General features: G+C 43.9%; 1 protein-coding gene and 1 long non-coding RNA gene across 5 annotated transcripts; one reads left to right on the forward strand and one right to left on the reverse strand.

The window, feature by feature from the left end:
• Positions 1 to 12,884: 12,884 nt before the first annotated feature.
• On the forward strand, positions 12,885 to 16,847 carry LOC142790470 (uncharacterized). Of its 4 annotated transcripts, XM_075885309.1 has the most exons (5): positions 12,887 to 13,566; positions 14,175 to 14,310; positions 14,369 to 14,489; positions 14,618 to 14,771; positions 16,227 to 16,847. In XM_075885309.1, exons 2-5 carry the CDS (start codon positions 14,186 to 14,188, stop codon positions 16,397 to 16,399), a joined length of 573 nt encoding a protein of 190 aa, XP_075741424.1. In that variant the 5' UTR covers positions 12,887 to 13,566; positions 14,175 to 14,185; the 3' UTR covers positions 16,400 to 16,847. The 4 variants fall into 4 exon arrangements, 3 of the variants coding, with proteins under 3 accessions (XP_075741424.1, XP_075741422.1, XP_075741423.1); XR_012889531.1 differs by having other exon boundaries at positions 12,885 to 13,566; positions 14,224 to 14,489; XM_075885307.1 differs by having other exon boundaries at positions 12,887 to 14,310.
• On the reverse strand, positions 16,211 to 17,508 carry LOC142790471 (uncharacterized). Its single transcript, XR_012889532.1, has 4 exons — positions 17,460 to 17,508; positions 17,301 to 17,400; positions 16,782 to 16,936; positions 16,211 to 16,344 (listed from the first exon to the last, which is right to left on the reverse strand). It is a non-coding gene; the product is annotated as an uncharacterized LOC142790471 (long non-coding RNA).
• Positions 17,509 to 25,684: the final 8,176 nt, after the last annotated feature.

Here is a 25,684-nt window from a genome sequence, read left to right on the forward strand (position 1 = left end):
AAAGCGGCTTTCATTATTTTTCTCACAGACTTCGCATTTGCTGAAATGTTTGATGCATCTCACCACCTTTTCGCAGGATCTAGTGACTGCATAATCTGGAAACCCTGCTGTTGGAAACCTCTGGGTCTGAGCATAAACACTGCTCATTACCTTGTGCACACATGACTTGCACACAGCCTCCTGTACCAAAGATGCAGCCAATCCATCTTCGATCACTTTGGAATAAGCTAATGTGTAAGGCAAACGAGGCTGTTGCGACCTGGGCCTGTACTGCCAACACACATGCATTGGTAAGGAGGGAGGCAGCTGCTCATATTGCGCATTTTTGATACATTTCTGTTTCTTTGTGCCAAGCTGCTCTAAAAGCATAGTAATCAAAAAAAAATGCACCAAAATGCTCCGAAACAGTCTCGAAAGCTAAAATTTTGATGTCAACCTCAGCTTCAGTGGGAAAAAAAAATGGCGAGTTGGGCTAATAAGATGCACCCAATTGTGTTTTTTTTTTCACTTTCCACATTTCTTGTGACAAAGGCTCCCATGGTGCCGCCATAATTTTTAAACTTTAGCAAATATACATGACTCACAAAAATGTGCTGCCGTGCATCGAGCTAGCTGCTTCTACTAGCTAGGCTGTGTGTTCTAGCGCCACTGTCGGCTTGCGAAAACCACCGAGTTCGGTGGCAAGCATAGCGGGGTTGACTCTGCGGTTCTCTGTCGTGCATAGCCCATTCCTCCAGGCACTGTGGCTTTCATGTTGACACTGCTGCATGTGGTCACCTATGAGTACGTGTTTGCTGTGAGTGAGTAACTGTAAACGTGGAGTTATTTTTTCCCTGCATTCAACGCGTCTTCCGGATGCTCTGGCACATGCACATGGTTTCTCCAAATGGGTTCCGTGAGTGGCAGATTGTGTGCAACCTATTCCCGGTTTACATCAATTAGCTACTAATTTATTTAGACAGGCGAGAGTTCTCATTGGATTTTATATTTATAAAAGCCATCGCAAGTGAAATCCGCACATCAATGTTTGCAGGTAGAGAGAAACACTTGGTTACATGCGAAGTTGCGGTGACAAAACGAGTGTTCAAACCATTGTAAACAATAATAACGGGCACCTTGGTGCTTTAATCGTGACTCCTTACACATCAACAATCACTTCACACAGTTTTCATTAATGGCAATTAGCCACTGCTTCGTTTTTTAATCAAAACTCACAAGTGCCCTAAGAGGTGTCGCTGCATGCTTGCCGGCCCTGGGCTACACGAGCTTTTGGCGTATCTCAATCAGTGTTTCGGTCGGCGGCAGTGTGACCTTATTTTTTTCTTTTCTTTTTTTTGCAATAAAACCTGCCTCTCTACGGTCAGCGTTTTGTTTGCGTGGACAGGGATTTTTTCACCTGTGGTGCGCTAGCACTTTACGCGAGTCACGGAGCTGCGTGGGCAGCAATCGCAAGCCGACGTATTATTGAGAGTTCTTCATTGATGGTGATGACCTATAGATATTGAAAAAATATCAACACTGGCCAACTTGTGCTATAATAATAGCGCGTGGTTGCTCATGTGGAGAGGCGTTATCAGTATCACTCGCTTATCACTTAGTGCCATATGCACGTGCTTTACAAGATAGTCTATGCTTCAAGATTTCTTGGATCTCTCCCTGCACTTTTGGAGTTGGTCTTGCATGAGGTGACCGCGAACGGCAGTGCAGCATGCTTTTGTTTGTTAGAAGCTCTTCACGCTATCATGTCACACTTTTTTTTTGAGCGAACGACCACTCTTAAGTCGCTAAGATTCTTGTGCAATCACAATTATTTAATTTCTTTTTGAGTGTGATGTGTTCTTTTTTATGTCTCCGCGGAACCTAGCTTTCAACTAAACCTTTTCTAGATATTATTTTACGTGTTACGAGGGCTAGATAAGTCACGTGTGTAGCATGTAAAAAAGTAGTGCAGTTCATACCTAGCGATCATCTGTTCAAAAACTTCCTTCAAAATCTGTTTCAGTTTACTGTGTATCATAAGGGAATTAAAGTATGCACTGGTGCCGCCACGTTGCTAAACATGGGTATTTTTAAGCTACCAGGACAACTTAGTAAAGGCTGCTAACTGCTACAAAATTGAAATTTCGCTGCTCCAGAAACCGCTCCCAATTTAGTTTCAGCCATCTCACCCCAGTTTGAGTAAAGCGTTAACCTTAGGTCTAAAAACTGAACGTTTAATTCCTGCGGCAGTTTTGCCGTAAAGTGAAGTACGCTTCCATTCTCTAAAGAGACACTAAAGAGCAAAACAATTTTTTGCATATATTTACTTCTAATTACACTATCCGACAAACACTTTTCTTGCGGTAACATGATGCTCGGCAATGGAAAAAACACGCAAGAAGAAAATTTGGGTGGAGATTCCACTGAGATTGCCTTTGCCAAACACAGTGACGCACGAAATAATGAATGAGTCTACTGGGGGGGGGGGGGGGGAGGGTCCCACATAGCTTCTACTCATTAAAAATTAAGTACATTGTGTTCAGTGGGTGCTAGACCTAGCATACGATGATTGGAAAATTTTATTGAGCCAATGTCATAAAAATACGAAAAAGACATTTTGAAATTTGCTACGTGATGCTCAAATGCAGGGGTGCAACAGCTGCGCTGATTGCGTCAATTTTATAAAATTGCTCATTTGTGTGCCGAGCTGTGCCAAAACCATAAAATTTGCCGAAATTGTGCCACGCTGCGCCAAAATGCCTGAAGGCCCTCAAAATTTTCTCGTTTGCCCTAATGTGAGCGAGAAATGGAGACCATTTTAGCCACTTGTAGTTTGCATCATCAGTCTATGCGGGCAGACCCTAACCATAAACCGCAGTGTAAGGCAGCTGCTCATTAGTTCTAGACACTCGCAAAACTGTATCAACCAGATGAAGTTACAACGCCGCGTGCCTGTCGGTCTACTGACTGCAGCAGATATATTTAACGACGGGACGACGCAACGACAACACAAAAGATGTGTTGCCGTAGCCAGCAACACTTCGTTGGAAATATGAATTTTCTAGTCGGGAAGTGCTGCCATGGCATCTTACGAACCATTAGGAAATAAAGCTGGAAGTGTACAAGCTCTCAGCATATCGAGCTTGTACACTACCAGCTTTACAGCCAGTTCATGCCGTGACGTCAGTTGTCATAGCAACATCACATGCGATAGATATCCGGTGCCATTGCGAAGCCAACTGGCAGGTTGGTCTCGCAATGGTTTGATTAGATTGCTTTATCTGGTCAAATGCGCCATGCAAGCAAGCCAAAAATTGTGCCCTAAACCTAACTCCTTCACAAAAAAAAAAAAATGAAGGGAGGGGGGGGGGGTTGTTGTTCGAAAATTTCTTGGTCTTGTTCTAACCTGTGCTGAAACACCGCTTAAGCCACCTTCGCATAGTACATGATGGCCAGCGAAAAAGCCTTATAATATTTAGAAGGGGCTTATAGTAGTCTCTAGACACTTTGCAGTTTGTTCAATGACTGATGTATGTATATGCCACATATTTGTCAGTAGGAAAAGTTACTGGCAAAATTATTTGGGGTACAATATGACATCTCTACAGCTGTAAAAAATCTGTTTTTTTTTCAGTTTTAGGAATCTCATGGTCACCATCTGGGGAAATCCACATTTGAATTCTCAAACGATTTGACAGGCCTGGTGACTTCTAATGTGGACCTCATGATTGTTTGCGGAGTGGGGTGATTAAAGAAATTACTACTTTGTTGAAATAGGAGTGCTCATATTCACTGTGCATGATTTAGGGAATGTTAAATGGCTTGCACATAAATATATATTTTTAAGTCTAAGCCTTCTTTCTGCTCGAAATTAGCTGCTCGAAATTCGGTCTTTCGTGGTAAAAAAAAAATGAATGTTTTTTCGCTTGTAACCTGCTCCAAATTTGAATTTTGTGCTTCAAAAGTAAAATTTTGCTGCTTTGAAAATTGCTCCAAATTCTAGTTCAGCTGTCGCACCCTGGCAAATGTTTAGGCACGAAATTTACCATTGAAATGTTGAACTTGATTTTCGTTCATTATTAATGAAATGATGACAGTGAAACTTGTAGCATTAGAGATCTCAGACCACAGCTTGTTCATCTAAGTCAAGCGATTGTTTCTCTTTATTGTCCCGACTATATCTACTTGCGGCCAGTCTGGAGGCGCACGCTCGCTTTGTTTGCGGACTGTGTACAGTAAGGAGGTTGTGCTTCTACCTATTGCCCCAATCTTGTTCCAAACTTACTCGCCGCCATCCATTGGAAAAAAAGGCTAGCGCACTCAAATATTGCTCAGGTTCAGTTCTACTGTTGCACTTTCTGGTGGTACCAACGCAATGGAAACATGGTAGGAAGCATATATGACACCTCTTTCTGATACTTCAAGACAGGAGTGAATTGATAAATATTCCATTCTGCACGCACGTACCATTGTGCGTCGGGTTCAGAAGGCTTGGCCACAAAATCCTTCACAAACTGGCAGAGGAAATGATAGACAACATAATCTTTTCTTTTTTTCTGAGAAAAATTGTTTTGGAAACGTTTACTTCGAATTCGTATGCGGCAGCCAGTGCCCATGAAAATGATAAATTGGCACATTCTTGTTCAAGGTATCACATTTCGTGCTTATTGAAATAAGTACTTCATTAAGGTGAAAGTAAAAGCATAAGAGGGATGGTCACTATTTCTCACAAGTAGGTGTGAATAGCACTCGCAATAGCAGGAGTAATAGCAGTAGTAATAAGAATGTCAATGAAAATAATAATTGTTCAAAATGAAAACACAAAATTTGGAGACATGAAAGATCATGTTGTGATGCAGTTTTGGAAAGTCGTTTAGTAAAGAAAAAAAAAACCAAGTCCACACAATCCCACATGCAATCTTCAGTGCCGATGAAAAAATATGAAACATTTTCATATGCAATAAGGCTCGCCAGAGACGCACGGGAAGAATATAATTTTAGAGAATCAAAAAATGTCCTCGTTAGTACTAATATATTTTCATTGCACCTGAAGAAAAAAAAGCACCGTTGGCAAAAATTTGTTGTGATGCTTTTAGCTGAAATAGCGACATTGTTTCTAACCAGAAATGCTTTTGTGTGGGCTTGTAAACAAAGCGAGACGGCATGTCATTTCGATCCGTTAACATTTTTACCGGTATGCAATTAACTAGAAGAATCTGGAGAAACTTTTCAGAAGTACAGTCGACTCCCGGTAATTCGAAGTCGCTTAATTGGAAGTTTTAGTTAATTAGAAATGAGCAAGTGGTCCCATCAGTTTTGCATGCAATCGTATAGAAAAAAATGCTGGGTAATTCGAAGTTAGAAACCCGTAATATTGGTTAATTAGAAGTTTTTTCAATCGACAGTCTCGTTGCGACCGTAATTTTACAGTAAAATGAAGAACTTTTCATATGCCAAAACATCTGCCGAACCGCGCTGGTGTCTTTGCCATGGATGGATGGATGGATGGATGCTATGAGCGTCCCCTTTATAACGGGGTGGTGACAAGTATGCCACCAGGCTCGACAAAAAAAAAAAAAACCTTTTTTTCTTTTTATGTTGGCCTAATGCCTCTACTTCGATAAATTCTATCTTAATGGAAAAAAAGGTAAATTTTCAGCTTAAGTTCTCTGCCATTTACGGCACACTGTCCATATTTTATTTTTCCAATATTTATTTTTGTCCTTTCTCTCTAATTTTCTGCCACCAATACTCTAACCGTCTCTTACTTATTTCAATCGCGGGTGTGTTCAGCTTTCCATTGTTGTCCCTAAAACCCAAGGCTTCCTGTAGGCTCGTGCCCAAACGTACACCTGGGTGGATATCTCCACATTCAATCAGAACATGCTCCGCCGTTTCCTTATCTTTCCCGCAGCATGTGCATTGTTCTTCTTCTTTACTGAATCTTGCTTTATAACTACGCGTTCTAAGGCAACCCGATCTCGCTTCAAACAGTAAAGCGCTTCCCCTTGAATTATCGTAAAATGCCTCCCTCCTTATTTCATTTTTGCCCTTTCGGTAGTTACTTTCGGTAGTTACTGGGGAATTGGAGCCGGCACGCTTGCCGACATGAAGCTCAAAACACTTCTGCTCTTGCAGGTTTTTGCGGTCTTTTGGACGGAAACTGCGCATCAGCCGTTCGGCGGGCATGCGGTACACGTGTGTTCTGCCATCCCATCTGCGGATACATCACGCAAAGCGTCATCAGCTCGAGCATCTTCATCGCTGGACGAGGAGTGCTGCGATCCTTGTTGGGCCGCTTGCGTGAGCGATTACGACGGCGACAGTCGCTGCATGTGTGGAACATCATGTGACCCAGAACTGGCGTATATATTTGCGCGATACCTTGGCTGCGTGGGAATTGGAGCCGGCACGCTTGCCGACATGAAGCTCAAAACACTTCTGCTCTTGCAGGTTTTTGCGGTCTTTTGGACGGAAACTGCGCATCAGCCGTTCGGCGGGCATGCGGTACACGTGTGTTCTGCCATCCCATCTGCGGATACATCACGCAAAGCGTCATCAGCTCGAGCATCTTCATCGCTGGACGAGGAGTGCTGCGATCCTTGTTGGGCCGCTTGCGTGAGCGATTACGACGGCGACAGTCGCTGCATGTGTGGAACATCATGTGACCCAGAACTGGCGTATATATTTGCGCGATACCTTGGCTGCGTGGGAATTGGAGCCGGTACGCTTGCCGACATGAAGCTCAAAACACTTCTGCTCTTGCAGGTTAGTGCTGTTCGTATGCTTGAAATTCCTAAAGCACTTTTAGCGTTGCCGGCTCCTCCCACAAAGGCATGTGTCGCGAGCACCACGGTGCGAGTGTGCACTGGAGTTAATGGGAAGCGTTTTCGCTTTATTGTGAACCGAGTGCTATATGTTGCTCTTCTTCTACTACTTTCTGGAGACATTGAGCTCAATCCTGGGCCTTTCGATAAAGGTGAAATGGATTATTTGAAGAAGTTGCAGGATACTATTATGAGTAAGTTAGAGAATATTGATACTAGGATAACTAACAGTGATACTAACATAGCTGAAATAAAGAGCAAGCTAGAGATGACCGAGGGCCATATAGAAAGCGTCATGAAATTGGTACATGAGCAAGCCACTGTAATAAAGAATCTAACTCATCAGATGCGAATTCTTCAAAAGAAAAATATCGACCTCGAAAACAGAAGCCGTAGAATGAACCTTGTGTTTTACGGGATAGACGATAATGACCAGCATGAAACTTGGGAACAGTCTGAGGCCCTCGTTAAGGGCATCTGCACTGCCCAACTCGGATACGAACTGACATCAGTTCAAAGGGCACATCGCGTAGGTCGTTTTAATGAACGAAAAAAAAGGCCAATTATTGTGAACTTTTCATCTGATAAGGAAAAAGAGGTCGTCCTTAAAAAAGCCAAGAATTTGAAAGGTACACAGTACAGCATTGAGCAGGACTATTCATTCGAAACGCGCACTGTACGAAAGAAGCTTTGGGAATATGGTAAAGCGAAAAGGGCGGATAAGAAAAACCTGGTTAAGCTAAAAGCCGATAAACTGATTATAAACGGCAGAGCATTTACGTGGGATGATGAAAAGGAAGAAGTCGTTGCCTTGTCTAAACGATGACAGGAAAATTGTACCATCTGCGTTCATCGTGATTTAATTATTGCAGTAGTGAATTGCCGAAGTGTAATGAACAAAATAGATGAATTCGCTGGCTTGCTTGATACCGTGAAGGCCGATGTCGTGTTCGGTACAGAATCTTGGCTCAACCCATCCATCTCTGATCATGAAGTGTTTCCTAACAATTATACTGCCTACCGTAAAGATAGGCCGAATCATGGGGGTGGTGTTTTCTTGTTAGTTCACTCGTCCCTTTCATCCGCTAATCTTGATATCGGTAATGACGCTGTCGAATCTGTCTGGAGTACTGTTACAGTCAGTAACAATTTTTCTTTTGTAGCTGGGACGTTTTATCGACCGCCCGCCGCGAACTCCAGTATTTTGCAATTATTAGGTGACATCGTTTCACAGGCGTCTGACCGTACGATATTATTAGCGAGTGATTTTAATTTACCCGATCTAAAATGGCGAAGTCACTCATGCGAGGTGCTGCATGCCAGCCGTAATAACCTAGAAATGAAGAACATTGTTGACACTTTTGGGTTGATACAGTACGTTTTAGAACCCACAAGACTTAAGCATACCCTTGATCTTCTCTTTTGTAACTCCCCTAATTTAGTAAGTAACGTTGATATCATTCCAGGCATTAGTGACCATCAGGTTGTAGTAGCAGGCGTTAAAACAAAAATTCAAAAAATCACGAAGAGTATCAGAAGAAAGTTGTTCTTTTTTGACAAAGGCGACTATCCGTCAATTTCCGCAAGGCTTCTTGATTATTTGCCTGTATTTGAATGCTTGGTAGAGGAACACAGTGTAGAGTATTTGTGGAACACATTTAAAAATAAGATACTCGAACTCTCAGAGCAGTACATACCAAGTATGGATTCGGCTAAGCTTAAGAAACGTAAAAAACCGTGGGTGACTTACAGTATCCTGAAACTAATTAAGAAACGAAGACGGGTATCCAAAAAATACAAAAAAATGAAAGGTAAAGTTCATTATAAGAAGCTACAGGAGCTAACACGTGAATATAAAGAAGAATCAGTAAATGCAAAGCAGCATTTTTTTAAACGATTGAATGAAAATATGAGTACAAATCCTAAACCTTTCTGGCAATATCTAAAGGGATGTGGGTCTGATCCGGTTGGAATAAATGAACTTATTTTCGATGGACGCACTCTTTCCAATGATACGGATAAAGCCACGTGCCTAAATAATTACTTCCAATCCGTTTTTCTTCCTAAATCTGCATTGAGCTCACCCTTGCCAAGTAGCAGTGTTCCTCTCATGGAACCTCTTGTAATTAGTGTCAGCGGTATTGAGGCCTTGCTCAGGAATCTCGACGACAGTAAAGCTATCGGCCCTGACGGTGTCTCTCCAAGAGTTTTAAAACAGTGCGTTAACCCCATTTCGCTCTACCTTTACCTGATCTTTGAAAAATCACTAAGCACTGGCCAGTTGCCACAAGACTGGAAAGTGGCAAATGTAGTCCCGATCCACAAAGGAGGTCCTAAAAAAGATGTCACGAATTATAGACCTATTTCGCTTACCTCGATATCATGTAAAATCATTGAACATGTAATATATAAGGCTCTAATGAAGCATTTATTAGATTACGATTTGTTAACAAAGACTCAACACGGTTTTCGTAAGGGCTTTTCCTGTACGACCCAACTTCTCGAGTTCTACAACGATCTAGTATCCGAAATTGATCTAGGTGGGCAAACAGACTGCATCTTTTTAGATTTCAGTAAAGCTTTTGACACTGTTTCGCATCCTCTGCTCCTCGAAAAATTACGAATATTTAATATAGATGAGAGAATTTTTAATTGGATAGAGAATTACCTGTCACAACGCCGCCAATGTGTTGTCCTGAATGGTACTAAGTCGGAATTTCTAGAGGTCACTTCGGGCGTCCCCCAGGGATCTGTATTGGGGCCTCTGCTATTCATAATTTTTATAAATGACATTAACAAAGATATAAGCTCAAGTATACGGCTCTTTGCTGATGATTGCGTAGTCTACAGAAAAATTCAGAAAGAACATGATGTCCTTGAATTGCAGGCTGATCTTGCACGTATTCATCAATGGTGCCTTAAGTGGCAAATGAAGTTAAACACAAATAAGTGCGTTCATGTGTGTTTTACAAAGAAGAAAAAAATATTTGATGCAAATTTTTGTCTAGGAGGAAATAAATTAGATAAAAAATACTCGTACAAATATTTGGGTGTATTGCTGTCGCATGATTGTTCCTGGAATGCACATGTGGATTATGTGGTTTCCAAAGCCGCGATAGCGTTGAATTATATTCAAAGGAATTTGAGATGTGCAGATCCTAACCTTAGAAGCACGGCCTACCTCACTTGCATTCGTCCAATCTTGGAGTATGCCTGTACTCTTTGGGACCCAACACAAACAGGTTTGATAAATAAATTAGAAAAAATACAAAACAGAGCAGCCAGGTTTGTTTTGGGTCGGTACGGACAAAAACAGAGTTGTACCGAAATGAAAAAGGAGTTAAACTGGGAGTTACTGTCGTCCCGTCGCAAAAAATTGCGTTTGAAGCTTTTATACCAGATATTTCATAAAAAAACGGGACTAGACAGCGACACTTACTTAAAAAGACCAGATTACATATCTCAACGTACAGACCACATACACAAAATAAAGCCGTGCCGGGCCAGGACGAACCTGTATTCAAACTCGTTTTTTGTTAAAACTATTAACGAATGGAATTGTTTGACATCTAAGCAAGTGTGCAGTGTTAATGAAGATGCATTTTTTTCAACTTTGTAACCCCCCTGCTGTAACGCCTCTGGCAAAGCGGGGATATGTATGAATAAAGAAAAAAAAAGCCGGTTTTTTCTCCATAGCTGCCATCCAGTAAATCCTCTCCGCCTCCCTGACTTTTCCCTTAACGCTCTTTGTTGACATACGGCTTACAATACCAGCCGTATACTTACTAGTGAGTCTTCTAGTTCTTTTTCTCCACTGTGTGTCCACGCTCTTCCTATACAAATAACGGAACACCTTCTCTGCCCATCTACTCTCCTTCATATTTCTTAGCCTTTCTTCGAACCTTATTTTGCTCTGCGCTTCCCTCGCCTCAAAACCTGCCCACCCCATATCGCCCTTTACAGCCTCGTTTGTCGTCTTCCCGTGAGCACCCAACGCGAGGCGTCCCACAGTCCTTTGATTTACATCCATTCCCGCTTGCACCTCTGCCCTCATGCACACCACTGAGTTCCCAAAAGTAAGCCCTGGAACCATTACACCCTTCCACAGACCTCGAAGCACCTCATACCTATTGTATCCCCACAACGCTCTGTGCTTCATTATTGCCGCATTCCTCTTTCCTTTTGCAACCGAGGCTTTTTCCTGTACCTCCATGTATCTATCACTCTCATTTACCCATACTCCAAGGTACTTGTATTCACTTACCCTCGGTATTTCTTGGCCTTGTATGGACACCGTCTGATCACAGGGATCATTGAATACCATCAATCCACACTTCGTTACACTGAATCCTAGTCCAAGAGCTTCACCTTCCCTTCCGCATATATTCGCCAGCTGCTGTATATCATCTCGACTGTCCGCAAATAAGACGATATCGTCCGCATAAAATAAACCTGGAAGCTTCTGCTCAATCATCATGCCGCCCTGTTTGTGTGACAGATTAAAACCAATGTTGCTACCTTCTAGCGCTTTTTCCATACTCACCATGTACAGCATGAATAACAGCGGGGACAAAGGACATCCCTGTCTCAGACCCCTGCTAACCTCAACGTTCTCTTTGCTACGCATTCCTTCCCACTCTATGCAGACTGTATTTTCTCGGTATATCTCCCTCAAAAGCTGTATACAGTCGTCGCCCATGCCCATTCCTTTCAATATATCCCACAAAATTTCCTGATTAACGTTGTCGTATGCCCCAGTGATGTCTAGAAAAGCCACGTACAAGGGCCTATTCTCTATTTTGGATATTTCTATACACTGAGTGAGAACAAACAGGTTATCGTCTAACCGCCTGTCGACTCGAAATCCGTTCTGAAGTTCTCCCAAAATATCGTTATGTTCGGCCCATGTTTCTATTTTCATTTTTACTGCTTGCATCGCCATCCTGTATAGTACCGATGTAATGGTTAGTGGTCTATACGAGCGAGTCTTGTCCTTTTCTCCCTTGCCTTTATAGATTAAGTTCATTCTACTTTGTCGCCAACTGTCCGGTATTTGTCCGTCCTTTAAGCTTTTTTCTACTGCTTTTAACAATGCTTCTTTAGTGTTATGTCCTAGTTCGTTAATGAGGCTAACGGGAATCCCATCTAAACCCGCGGCAGTGCGCTTTGGAATTTTTCCTTCGGCCTTTTTCCAGTTGAAATTATCAAGTACTAGCTCTTCCTCTGTTGCTTTCTCCGCCACACTTTTACTCACCGGGGAGATCCCCTGGACGCTCTTTTGAAACGAATCGGCTGTTACCTTTTGGATGTAACCTAGCGCTTCGTACCCTTCCAATTGATTTCCTCCTTCATCTAGAATATGTTGTTGCGTTGTGACAGACTTCCTACCTAGCGCCTTTATGTGGCTCCAAAAAATCCTAGGCGCGGCCTCCTTTTTTTCGTGTATCTCTGTCATCCAGCGTTCACTTTCACCTTTAATTTTTGCCTCTACCAATTTCTGTACAAGGGATTTTTTCTCTAAATATATTTCCCATATTTTTTTGACTTTCTATGCTCCCGTGAGGCTTCGCGTCGCTTCTCGATCGCCTCCCGGATTTCCTTGTTCCACCAACTTTTTGGCTTCCTTTTTCCTTTCCAGCAAACAGTTTTCTTCTCTTTCCCTATCTCCTTCGTCATTAGATGTAACAGCTCACTATACTCCCAGTCCTTGCCTGGTATTTCGCCTACTTCTTCCTCGACTCTTGCGGCCATCACTACTGTCCGCAGCGCCACAGATCTTGAAGCGGCAATCTTTTTAACGATGGCGAATCGCATCGGAGGCATCGACTGACTCTTTAGTTGACTTTTGTCGAGACTCGAGTGTGTCACCGCGTCACCCGCGCGCTGGGTTGATTTCACACGTGTTTCCGCGCTTCTGTGGCGCAATTATGTAAAAGTTCCAAATCCGGACAAAGGCGGTCTCTTCCATTGAGTCGCACGTGATTGGCCCTTACAAGCTGTGACGATTGCTGTGACGTTATGAGTGACGTGGACTGGAGTGTCACGTGACTCTTTTTTTTCGGTTCTCGGAGAAAGGCGATGGAACGGTCGGAGAGACTGTCCGAAAGCAACCGGATGGATTGAAATGGCTGCAAGGTGGCCTGGATTGGATTGAAATGGAAAAAATGCGCGACTTTTTGGCACCGGGGCACTTAGACAACATGGCGTTTCCCACTGACACGGTACTTCGCCTTGCCTGTGCGGTAGCTTTAACCGAGCAGAGGTGACGACGCGAGGTAAAAGATGCATTTGAAGAGTTCAGCGAAGAAGAGTTCCGGCAATGTTTTCGTCTGTCCAAACGAACAGTGCGTAGCTTGTGCCACGAACTTGATCCTATCATCGGATGCCAGCGAGCCAGTGGCCTTTCCACAGAGAGAAAGGTGTTGTGCGCGCTGCGATTTTTCGCCACCGGTAGCTTCCAGAAGAGCATTGGTCGCGAGGAACACATCGGCATGTCTCAGTCGGCGGTGAGCAACACCATCCACGAGGTGACGGAGGCGATCATTACCGTGGCTGCTAGAAAAAGGGTGGCGGACTTCCTACTGACAACAGCTGCTAAGGATGAGGCAAAGGTGGAGTTTGTGCTACGCGGTGGCATCCCAGGGGTGCTGGCGTGTGCCGATGGCACGTTGGTCACCATTCGCAAGCCAGAGGGATTCAGACTGGCCGACACGGCGAGCTTCATGTCCAGAAGGGGCTATTATGTCCTAACGTCATGATCGTAAGTACTGTTAGGATCGTTTATTACTCGCCCTTCGGAGCAATTGTTCAGTTGTGACGCCAAAGCTGGAAAAAGTAATAATGCAACGAATGAAAAAGAACCTGCAGGGAATTGGGTGCGAGCTAGATGGTGGCTCGCAAGGCCTCGGTAATAATAAGTGGCAAGTGTTTTGTGCGTGAGCCAGTTGCCGTTTTTGCACTGGCATGCATACGCAATTGAATTGTGCATTTTAGAGGTAATCGGTAATATGGGCAGCAGACGTAGCAGAAGTATATACACGACAGGGAGGTATTTCCAACACGAAAGTGCTTACAATCACAATTGGACGAGCTGGCTTTGGTATTTACGAGTGTTTTTTCCCAAGAGCAACGCGTAGCTTTTCACTTATCGATCATTCAGTGGAAGTCGTAGTTATGTGTACAGCAGAGGTGGGGTCGTTGCCCCCACACTCCCCCCTCCTCAGTGTGCTACACCCTGTGTTTCCCTCTAAGTGAAGCTTCTTGTACCAATGACTGTACTAGTACGCATTGTTTCCTGCATATGCGTAGAAAAAAGGTATTTATTCTGAGTATAAATGCAGTACTATTTTATATCGCTCCTCATCGCAGATGTGCAAAGCATGGCTGCGCATAATTGTCATAGACCCATGATTCCCAGATTCGTGCCACGACTCCTGGGTGTGGGAACACAACCCACTGCGTGCACGCCTAGCTGCACATCTGCAGCCTGGCGAATATCTGCTTGGTAAGTATTAATGTGTACTATCTGGGCAGAGCACTCAGCTTTTATGCTTACATTGCAGGAGACGCAGGCTATCCCCTCAAGCCATGGCTCCTAATTCCAGTCCTTGGCAGTCAACCGTGCAACACTTCCGAAGGCCGATACAACAAGGAGCACGCATCCATGCACAATGTTGTGTAAAGGTGTATCGCCGTGTCGAAAAGCAAGTTCCGCTGCTTGCAGCACTTTCGAACGATGCTCTACAACCCCGATCGGGCAGCGCAAATCATCTATGCTTGCTTTGCTCTCCACAACATTGCGTTGCATGCAGGCGACTGGACCTTGGACGAGTATGTCGTGGACATGCCACCAGCTGAGGATGACGATGGAGAGCCAAGGGGGAGCCATATGCTCACACCACGCAACGTGCTGCTCAGAGATGGCAGCAGCGCTGTCTTGGACCTTTTTTGAAGTACACAGGAACGGTGAGTTTTCATGTTTTCATATCCCACACATAATTTATTTACACTGATTCTAGTGCATCTAGACATGAAAGGGCTGTGTTTGCCACATTTGAATACACAGAGTACTTACTTGTGCTTCAATATGAAGCAAGGTGGCAATGTCAAAATGCTGCATTTTCTTTAAGTGGCACATGAAATATGCAACAGAAACACCCTTTTCCATAATAGCGATCACAGTCACAACAGACTAGATTGGAGCAAGCATATATGAGCGGCACTCTGTGCTGAATGTTGCTATCACAAAATTGTGCGAACAATGCAGCAACGTCTCAAAATTCTTTTCACCAGAACGCATAAAAATCGAGATTCCATTAAAAACATGTTGTATGAACACATGATACATAAGTCCATATCTTGTCATAGTGACTGACTACAAGCATTCAATTGTGCACGCCAGGCTTGACGAGCAATTGTGCTTGTCAAGTTGTGCTGTTTTTTTTGCTCATTGTCCTAAACATTGTGTGAATGTTAAAATAACATTTATTTGAGTTCACGACTGCAGTCATGCTGCAATGCTAAAAAATATGCAAATCAAGACGGCAAACAACAGGCGAGTTGTTTTGATAACATACAGCATGAATAATTCCCTCAGCCATCTCGCGGCTCCCAAGCCATACCACGTTCGAAATTTATTCCCGCAAAGAGTCGTTTACATCGAAAACTAGATGAAATCAATCGCTGGCATGTTGCTGTGATGACCATTTTCCTCTGTAAAACTGTGCGAGATGACCACTTACTAGCTTAGCGCTCCCAAACAAGATGCGAGATGACCACTTACTAGCTTAGCGCTCCCAAACAAGATTCGGAATGTAGTTGTTGCATCTTAGCCTCATTGTGCTGAAATGAAAATATCACAGTGTGATGCAAAAAGATATCACATTACTACACTATGTGGTAATGCTGAATAAAAATCACAGTGAGCTAGAAAACACAGTGGGACAATACAAATATCAAAGAAACATTAACAGAAAATCTCAACTATACACTCGTGGTCTCCGTGTGAATGACTGGACACCTTTGAAATGTGGGTAAAAAACACTGCCACTAGAACAGCTCGAACATACATTGAGAAATGCATATATCGAACATAAAAAATGCTGCACTCCTTATACAAAGTAAATGCTAACCTAAATCTAGTAATATGTACTAAATGCAAACAAAAAATGAATAAATTAGAACATGAACAGCAACACGTAAACATATCAAAACACTAAACCAATTATGAATGATAAAAAGTTGAAAACATGGCGAAAAACAAACTAAACTATGTATATGTCTCCAGAACCGTATAAAATTGAACATGAACAGCAGCACCTAAACACATTGAAACCGACAAATCTATAATGAATGATGACAAGAAAAAACATTGAACACATGACAAAAAATTAAACTAAACTACGTATCCCTTTCTCGCAGAAAGCCCTCAGCCATGGCCAGTGCCCTCCTGCACCGCTGCCGCTTTCTCCTGTGCCGCTGCCACACGCCGTTCTGCAGGAGCGATGCGGGTGGTTGATTTTTTCATCTCCCGCAGCACCTGCGATGAATCATCATGGTGTAAATGTTTAAGTGAGCTGCCGGTAAACCCTTAACCATCTCGTGGCTGGAAGCTGCTGCTGCTGCCAAGAATTGCAACGGGCACAACAACTTCCCCTCATTTGAAGATCAACTGGCCTGATGGCATCCTTTGAAAGTGGGAAGCTTTGTGTACAAGCTATGCCCTCCTCGTGTGGGCCTACAAACATTTGTTGAAACTGCTCTTTATTAATGTCCTCAAATGCATCTCTCACCATGAAAGAGCCCCAGGGCTAACTAACCTTTTGCCCGGCAGTTTATCATTGCAGATACCCGATACCATGCCCTCAATACAATGCATGGTTCTTGTTTACAGCCCAAGTTGGTTTCAGTCATCATAATAGAACATGGAGAATGCTTATGCCCCTTATGTAAAATGTAAACAAAGGGTCTACTCACCTTGAGCACCTTGTCGCCCTGCTCAAGGTTCCAGTCCTGCACTCAATAAAGCACTAAGTTCTCAGATGCTTGCGTGTTACTGTGTCACTGCCATCTACAGCCGCTTCAGTGGCCTCCACATCCATTTCCACTGCAGCAGTGGGAACATTCGCCTGCTGGAAAGTGTAGTAAGCATGATTTTTCAGAAAGTGGGTATTCGTTACTCTAGCTATTTTGCAACCTTATGTACTAAACATCTGCGGAAATGTTCTGCAGCTATTCAGTGGTCATTGATGTCATGTATTACCATTTTAGTGCATGCACTTGCCCGCAGTCATTGCGTGTTTTATGATAAATTAATACCCCTTGTACTGCAAGGGCTGCAAACTGAGATTTTAGTTAAACCTACCCACTTTTGATTACTTTCTCGTGCGCTTTATTCCCGTTTAACAAGGTTCCTCTAAAGGCACCCCTTCAGATATCAAACTCTGTCATGGTACCGCTCAGGAACCCGTGATACTGCGGCGGCAGAGTGCTTACCTGTTGATAGGTGAGACCAAAAACGCCACTGAAGCGTGTCATCCCAGTCAACTGTAGAACCTGGCCGCGGAAGCCAGGCAGCCAACCCCATACAGTGCCCCTGAAAATATACACTAATGTCACAGAACATATTGCCCGTGCCATTCGACGGTCACTTACGTTTGTGCGTCTCTGATGGCGGCGGTGTCACGGCGGGCCTCGCGCACCGACCTGCGCTACCAAGCCTGTCATTCCTGCGCAGGCACTTCATGGTTCAGCGCGTCGCTGAGCTCTTGCCACAGCCGCCACCGGTCGGTGATGGTGACGCCGTGCCGCAGCTCGATGGCATTCGCCACGAGCTGGGGATGTTCGTCCATAAAGGCGAGCACCAGCGCGCGCTGAGCCTCGGATAACGCCGATGAGCCGCTGCTGCTGTTGACTACTGGTACAGTTGACCTCCGCCACGATTGCGCTCGACTGAGCCAACAACTTCGAAAGTTGCGCTGTTTAGGTTTGTATAGTGGAGGAGATATGAAAACAGTAACTGCTTGAAACGGGGTTGTATTTAGCGCCACCACGTACCGTCCCGCTAAATTTAGCGTTATTTCATAACAATAACAAAAAAAAATACGTTTATATTGTGCCGTATTTCTTAATAAACGTTTGAAAACTTGTGCCAACACAATTTGATGATGATCAATAGTAGTTAAACATTTTTCAACACGTTAAAAACACTTTTCACTTTGCTATACGGTCCCCAAGTTCACGTCAAAATGATGACGCGAGGTTTCATTTCGCTCATTGGCTGTTCACTTCCCTTCATCCTCGCGACCGCTGCGGACCGCCCATTTTTTGACGTCACCGACAGACCGCCTCCGTCCGGATTTGGAATTTTTACATAATTGCGCCACTGATTTTGAGTGTTTTGGTGGTGACCTACGTTTGATAATGGCAACTCCTGGCCCTTACCGAACGCTAGACCTAGCGACGAAAGTCGAAGTCTTGAAGGAAGTTGACGAGGGAGGCACCGCCAAACAAGACATTGCAAGAAAGTACGGCATTAGAGAGTTTTAGTACTGCGGAATGGTTCTACGTACGCATCACGCAAGCGCCTTGCGTTACGTGGCGTCGTTTGCCACTAATCGGCTTTTAGTACGCCGTAGTACCCACGTACGTAACGAGCACGAAGCGTGTTGCGCCACCTGGTAGATCAAAATAGAAGCACGTGTTGTTGACAGCCAATGCGAGCCAATCCAAGTGTTATAGCCAGATTATGGCCATATTTTAAGCCACAGAGCCGGTCGGTGCTTGCATTCCACGGAGGTGTTGCCTTCGATGCCGCCATTTTGCAAAACGAAGTGTCGCGCTGTCGCGAACTTGTTCGAGAGCGGCGCGATCACCTCATGCGTACGCACGCACGCATCTCATGCGTGCGTACGTAGCGGCTGCGTACGTAACGCGATACGTGCGCGTTGCGGTCTGCGCATGCGCATTGCGCAGAACGTGGCGTCCTTACGTTCGTAACGCCGCCACGTACGCAGCGTACGCAGTACTAAAACTCTCTATTAAGCCTAACACGCTGTCGACTTTCATAAAGAATAGGCGCTCAATATTGGATGCGTTTGAAAGTGAAAAATCCAAGACATCGCGTAAGCGGATGCGCACCGGCGCCTACCCCGAGTTGGAGGAAGCACTGCTGATTTGGATTAGAGAGGCACGAAACAACAAACTTCCTCTCAGTGGTGAAGTCGTCACTGCAAAAGCGTCATCGCTTGCTGAAATGTTGGGCATCAACGACTTCGCTGCTTCGGATGGGTGGCTTACGCGTTTGAAACATCGCCACGACTTGATTTTTAAAAGCGTGTGTGGGGAGAAGGCGTCAGTCGATGAGGAAACGTGCCTGACATGGAAAGCGGGCAAGCTTTGTGAGTACCTCGAAGAATACCAGCCGGCAGCCATTTTTAATGCAGACGAGACTGCGCTTTTTTATCGGCTGCTACCGGACCAGACCCTGACATTTAAAGACGACGACTGTTCTGGAGACAAAAGATGCAAAGAGAGAGTGTCGGTGCTAGTCGCGGCGAACATGACTGGCACAGAACGGTGTCGCCTGCTTGTGATCGGGAAGGCTGTGAAGCCTAGGTGCTTTAAAGGCGTGAAGACGCTTCCTGTGGATTATGCCTCGAACAGAAAGGCGTGGATGACATCCGATATATTTAAGGACTGGATCACCAAACTCGACCGCAAGTTCGCGCAATCAAACCGTAAGGTGTTGTTCCTTGTGGACCAATGTAGTGCCCACATGAACGTACCTGCCTTCAGTGCCATCCGTCTTGTGTACCTGCCTGCAAACACGACGTCCGTGTTGCAGCCCAAGGACCAGGGCATAATAAAAAATGTGAAGGTATTGTATAGGCAGCATCTCGTCGAGCGCATGCTTTTGTGCATGGACAAATCGTCGCAATACGACGTGAGATTGCTTAGTGCCATCAACATGCTAGCGCGAGCATGGACCCGCGTGAAAGAAGAAACCATCGCCAATTGTTTCCGGGCCTGTGGTTCTATGGAAAACTCGGGGGATGCTTATCCTGGTCGCCAGTGGAAGTGCAAACAAATGAGCTCGACGACGGTAGCTTTCGCGCCGCTCTCGGTGACGTCCGTTTTGACGAGTATGTCGCTGTGGACAGCAACGTCGAAACATGCGGTCCACTAACGGACAGCGAAATCGTGCAGATGGTTCGGCCCCATGACTGCATTCCTGAAAATGACGACGACATCGGAAATGAGCCACCACCGAGGGCTGCCGATGTAGCTGCGGGTCTTGCTCTTGCGCAGCGGTTTTTTGTTGGAGAACACAACGCCGAAGAAGCACTTCGACACGTGTATTCCTTACAAAACTTGCTAGCCGCAGCCAGATTCGGCAAGCAGAAGAAGATGACAGACTATTTTTCCTCAAAACTGTCGCACTTTTAAACTAATAAAAGTGCCGTTTTTAGTGCTTTTTGCTTAATTCGAAGTTCGTTTAATTCGATGAATTTGCGGATCCCGTGAACTTCGTATTAACGGGAGTCGACTGTAATTAGCGCCGACGCTTTTGCGTGACTCTTGTCCACACTTTCCGAACAGGCCAGCAGCAGTGAATCTTCAACGTATTGCTCAATAATAACTGTTATTGTCAAGGAATATTATTCGAGGAAGTTAGTTCACTGATATGTTTACGAAATACACCATAGTGGAAGGCTCTGGGAATTTTGACCATGTGGAGTTCTTTAACGTGCACCTATATAATAAATACAACCACACGAGCCTAAAGCATTTTCGGATTCAGCGAATAGAATGTGTTTGAGCCTTAAAAAAATATTTCGTGTCGTTGCGTCTGCATATTCATTACCCAATGCATGCGTGCCAAAAAATGCAGGCTGTGCAACACACACGTCTACTACTCTCACTGCTTCCTACAAATTGAAAAGTAATTGGCGCGAGAAAGTGGCCAAGGACAGCTCATTTACAAAGCAGTGCGTATGCGGCAAAATGCGTTTTGAAGAGTTGCCTCTCGATGCCCCCATGCGGAGCGCGCGGACACTGTGTAAAAACAACTATATTTTACTCGCGGCGGCTGCTTAGGCCATAAAAGCAGGGAGCGAGCGAGTGCCTACAGACCGGCTGTGATCTACCACCCATTCGTTATATTTTTCCCTTCACAATTGATCAGGTAATGGTGCATGTACCCAAATACATACTGCCAAACCATCTGATATTGCTGTCCCAATTCATCTTGTTGGCATCACTTAAAGGAGTACTGAGACAAATTTTCAATATTTAGGAATTGTTGTTCTATAGAAGACGATTGGTTTCAAGAAGATAGTTTGTGTTGCGTGGGAAAGCATCGCATATGTTTTTAATACCTCTAATTTTAAAAGACACTATCAATTTCGATATCAAGTGGGTGGCTTCTCTGTGATATGACAAGGCAGTGTGACGTTGCAGGAACTTGGCGATTTGCTACGTACTAATGGCAGAAAAGCGATCTGCTCGTGGTACATATAAACCATGAGTGCATTGTCCCTATTGACCATGACAGTGATTTCTGTGATTCAGGCTGCATGGAAACTTCGTTTGCAATCTCAGAGGAACCTTGTTGACTTGTCATGATAATGTCCACTCCATTGCTTGCCAATACGTTGGAACAAAAACTTTAAAGTCAAAGTAACAATCTCATGCACGCTGGCTGACTATTGTGTGGCAAGTGGTAATACTGCTTGCATACCGAGGAAACTAAAAATGTCCCTTTTGCGATGTCTCAAAATTGTCTCGGTACAGCTTTTAAAGACATTAAAACCAAAAAAATTTTTCGCGTATTAGTCAACTACAATTTATCTATCCAGGAAATACCACCCTTACCGCGAAACGACGCTTGGTAATTGAGATAACGCACCAAAAGAAAATGTGGGTGGAGATGGTCGCTTGATCTTTTCGCACGAAACCAGGTGACATCATAATATTCAAACACGTGTACTGGGTCTTATGTAAATATTGATTCATCAAAATTAAGTACACTGTTATCTGTCGGTGTGATGATCCTAAGATACGAAATTTCCGAAATAATCATCAAGCCAATGTTGCGAAAATACAATTCATTTTACAAATTTGAGCATCACAAAATAACAATAAACTTCATCCCTGATATTTTCTTCGCTGAAAATGAACTTCTGGCTTGAGAGGTCTCGGTGTGCAGCGTGTCAGTCTAAACTGAGACATTAGTTCTCTTTAGTGTACCTTTAAGAAAATATTGCCAACTGCTGGTGTTACACGAGTCACTGCAAACACTGCTTTAAAGCAATATTTGATTTTATTGAAGTAAAACATGAGAGGTTCACTGACATTTTAGTCCTATCACGTCATTGAACTCGGCCTTGTCGTTGACCCTCGTGTTCTAGCGACTTAACAGCAGTCATGAGTTCTTTTTGGGGCATGGCATAGCGTTATTATGATCCCTTTTTTGTGCCCAATTCAGGGGCTATCGTGATATTTCTGCGGCAGAATGATCCAAAGACATGCACTGAATTTAGCTTAGATGTCGAAGACCTGTACTACCATGAAATTGGGTTACTTTGTGACAGATTTTTCATGTTTTTTTCTCTTGCTGGAGAATCATCAAAATAAAGGCAAATGAAGAATGGCAGAACGTTCATAAAACATTCCCTCGCACTAAGAAGTGTTCTACTGATCCCAATTTTCAATACAAATGGCTCTATTGAGGGGGGGAGGTGAGGTGGGGAGGTGAGGTGGGGCAAATGACTCTACATCGTGTGGGCAGCTTTGTGACAATGTTGTTTTTGGCTAAATATGATTGAGAGAAAAAGGCTATCACAAAGTTACACAATGAAAAGTTCATTTGAGTTATCTACAACTGGTTTCTCTTCTAGCAACCTCACAGTTGTATGAAAATATATTCATACATGTGCCTCCGCAATGTTTTACCTCAAAGATGCCTTGTTTTGCTGGATTGGTGTTTTGCTGGAAATGAAACGAGCATATTGTGCAACAAACGGCATTGTAAACTTTTTTTTTATCTGGCCCACTGAGCGTTGAGTAGTGAACTTCAAGACTAACAAAGTTTCCATGCGTCCGTCTATTTAACCACCACCACCAAACTTTAGCTGGTGCGTGTAGTGAACAAAACGATAGGCGGGTAGTTTTTTTTTTTTTTGTAAACGGTTGCGTGTAAAGGAAAGGTGCATTGCCCACAACACTTGTTCATACGCCTCTGGGCTGTTTAAAAGATGCTCTCGCGGTAAAATTTCGATGCTGAAGTGCCTCTCCTTAACCTAATTTGTGCAAAAGACAGGGTTCTTGTTGCAAAGGAGCAGAGTACTCAAAGCTTAGCTTTATGAAGCCAGCCAATTCAGTAAGCATTTTTCTCACTTGCTGCTGTGGCTAAGTAACATCGGAATTTGTGCATTTCTAGAGAAGTATCAAATGTCTTCGACGTTTACCCTTTGTTTAGTTCACCTAACACGCAGTTTCAGTTTTTTCCGCTTCCCTGTGTCGGCCTAAAATAAACATGTCTGTTCAACATCGATAATTGCTAGGCTTCAATGTGCCAACAAGATATCATTCTGAGGTACGCTGTAGTGTGCGTACCAAGATTGTGACCGTTTGGGGTTCTCCAATGCGCACATATTTTTTGGTTCGCGGGTGTTCTTTTTATATTTCGTCCCCATCTAAATGCAGCCGTTATGGTTGGAAATTCATTCCGCGCTATCAACCATACGACGGCGACACCACCCGTGCTAGGCTGTCACAGTCGTTTGCCTGATCAACAGGCAAACAACAGGTACATGCATTCCGCAGACAGGGTGTACATATGCCGCCAGAAAAAGTGATGCTGCAGCCACTACTTATTCGTTTTTTTCACTACAGAAGTGCGCAGTGTAGTATCGTCGCCACGCAGGCATATAAGCCAGTACTACCATAGCACAAAATCCCAACCAGGAAATGATCACAAGGAAGTTGCCATCACTGCACAACACTGTCTCTTCGATGCCACATGCATAGATGCAGTTCGCTTTGCAGAGCTCCTTTCTGTTTTCAAGTGCTATTTATGTGAGAGTAGCCTTCTGACAGTTTTTTTTAAACCACAGTACAGTATTACTGGCGCAATGGCTTTTAGAGCTTTTCGTTCCAAAATGAAGCATGGTAGCGCCACAAGTACGTTCTCTCTCTGCAGCCGGTCCGCAAAGGCTGTATTGTGTCGCGAGTTTCTGTCAAGTACTGCTTTTTGGTGAGCTGCCTATCCAGTCCTGGTCTCCTATACAACGAAGACTTCAGATCAATGCAAGTCACTGAAAGCACGTGAAATTTCGGAGGTTTATTTAATGCGAAACGAACAACATAGGAAACCACATCAGCACATCTTTCATAGCCTTTGGAGATACCATTTTAAAATTGGTACAGGAGCCTTGCAATAATCCACAAGTGTCAGTGCTGAAATTGCGTTAGAATAGATTCTTTTATCTTGTGTTGTCTATCTGGTGGTCTGTCATCCTCTTGTGCAGTATTAGCTGACGTGTGCCGAAGAATAATCCAGAGTTGAAAGTTCGTGCAGTCGTGTGTCTTGTTGTCCTGTTATAAATTTATACAGCCATAGGCTATAGCTGCAGACTAGTTCACCTGGCTTGCAACCCTGTAAATCATGTGTAGAAATCATGAAAGACCTGGTGTCTATTTGTCAATTAGTCAAAAAAGCTTGTTTTAATCAACTTTAATTGAAACCTATTCCTGAATATTTTGGTCTGTGGCAGATTTTTTTCTGCACAATGACTGTTGAAGTATTTGTTCATTTCTTTCCATAATGGCCACATAGCATTTGATCTGGATAGTACATTATAACGTCTACTGTCATTGTTGTTCATTGTTTTTGCTTGATATATGTTATACTGCAGTGCTTAGAACTTATCTTGAGGTGTTTATTTCTATTTACGTATGCAGGTGTCTGAAAAAGCACAGCGTTTCATCAAGACGTGGCTGTTGAAGTTTGTTGGCCTTGATGGAGGTTAGGAAAGGCACTTTACAGATGTGTTCATAGATTTGCAGCCTGGTCGCTGCTGCCCCTCGGAGCAGGGATCTGCGACAGCCTGTGATGGTTGGTTTCCTGCCCAATCGCTGCTTGCAGGACCCTGGGCAGCCCACTGTCATTGCCTCATCTCCTGCTGCAGCCTCTGAATCATCACCCAACCTCTGCTGCCCTGGCCAGCCCTATGCCGATAGAGCCTTGCTGTACTCGCCTCCTAGTTTGGGCTTCATTACTGAACTGCAGCAACTTGAAAAGCCGAACTGAAATAAATATTTTGGCTTGGCATAAAAAGTTACAAAAATTGTGTTCTGGTATTCTTATTTAGAGATTGCTAGTGTGCGGAATATTTGCACGGAGCAGTTACTTTAGGTAATGTTTTTTAGCTAATACTTGATAGAACAGCCCAGTCTCGCGAAACTGAAGAAAAATATGTGTCTTATGCTCTACATGTTGGGAGGGTAATAGGCAATGCAAGAAAAAAGGCAAAAATGAAAGATTTAGTGAAATCCTGTAGTGCTTCTACACTAGTGATCCAGTGGTCAGTCGCCTTGACGTATACTACGCTGCCAAGCTCGTACGGGGCTGCTATAATCTGCTAGAGGAGATTCTGGGGACGTAATGTAAAGTGCACCGGCAAAGAAATGCCAGTAGTAAAAAGCCCATATTAATAACGGCGGAAAATTGGCAAGCCAATGGTAGCCAATATTCGTCGTAAAGCGAATGCTGGCGTAATAACGGCATTTCATTGGCTACAAAGTGGCCCGAGAATGGTCCTATGCTGGATGTATGTTGGCAACTACGTCGGTGAAAGGACGGGCCTTCATTGGCA

The sequence above is a fragment of the Rhipicephalus microplus genome, unplaced genomic scaffold (assembly GCF_043290135.1).
Source record: "Rhipicephalus microplus isolate Deutch F79 unplaced genomic scaffold, USDA_Rmic scaffold_113, whole genome shotgun sequence".
Classification (NCBI taxonomy): domain Eukaryota; kingdom Metazoa; phylum Arthropoda; class Arachnida; order Ixodida; family Ixodidae; genus Rhipicephalus; species Rhipicephalus microplus.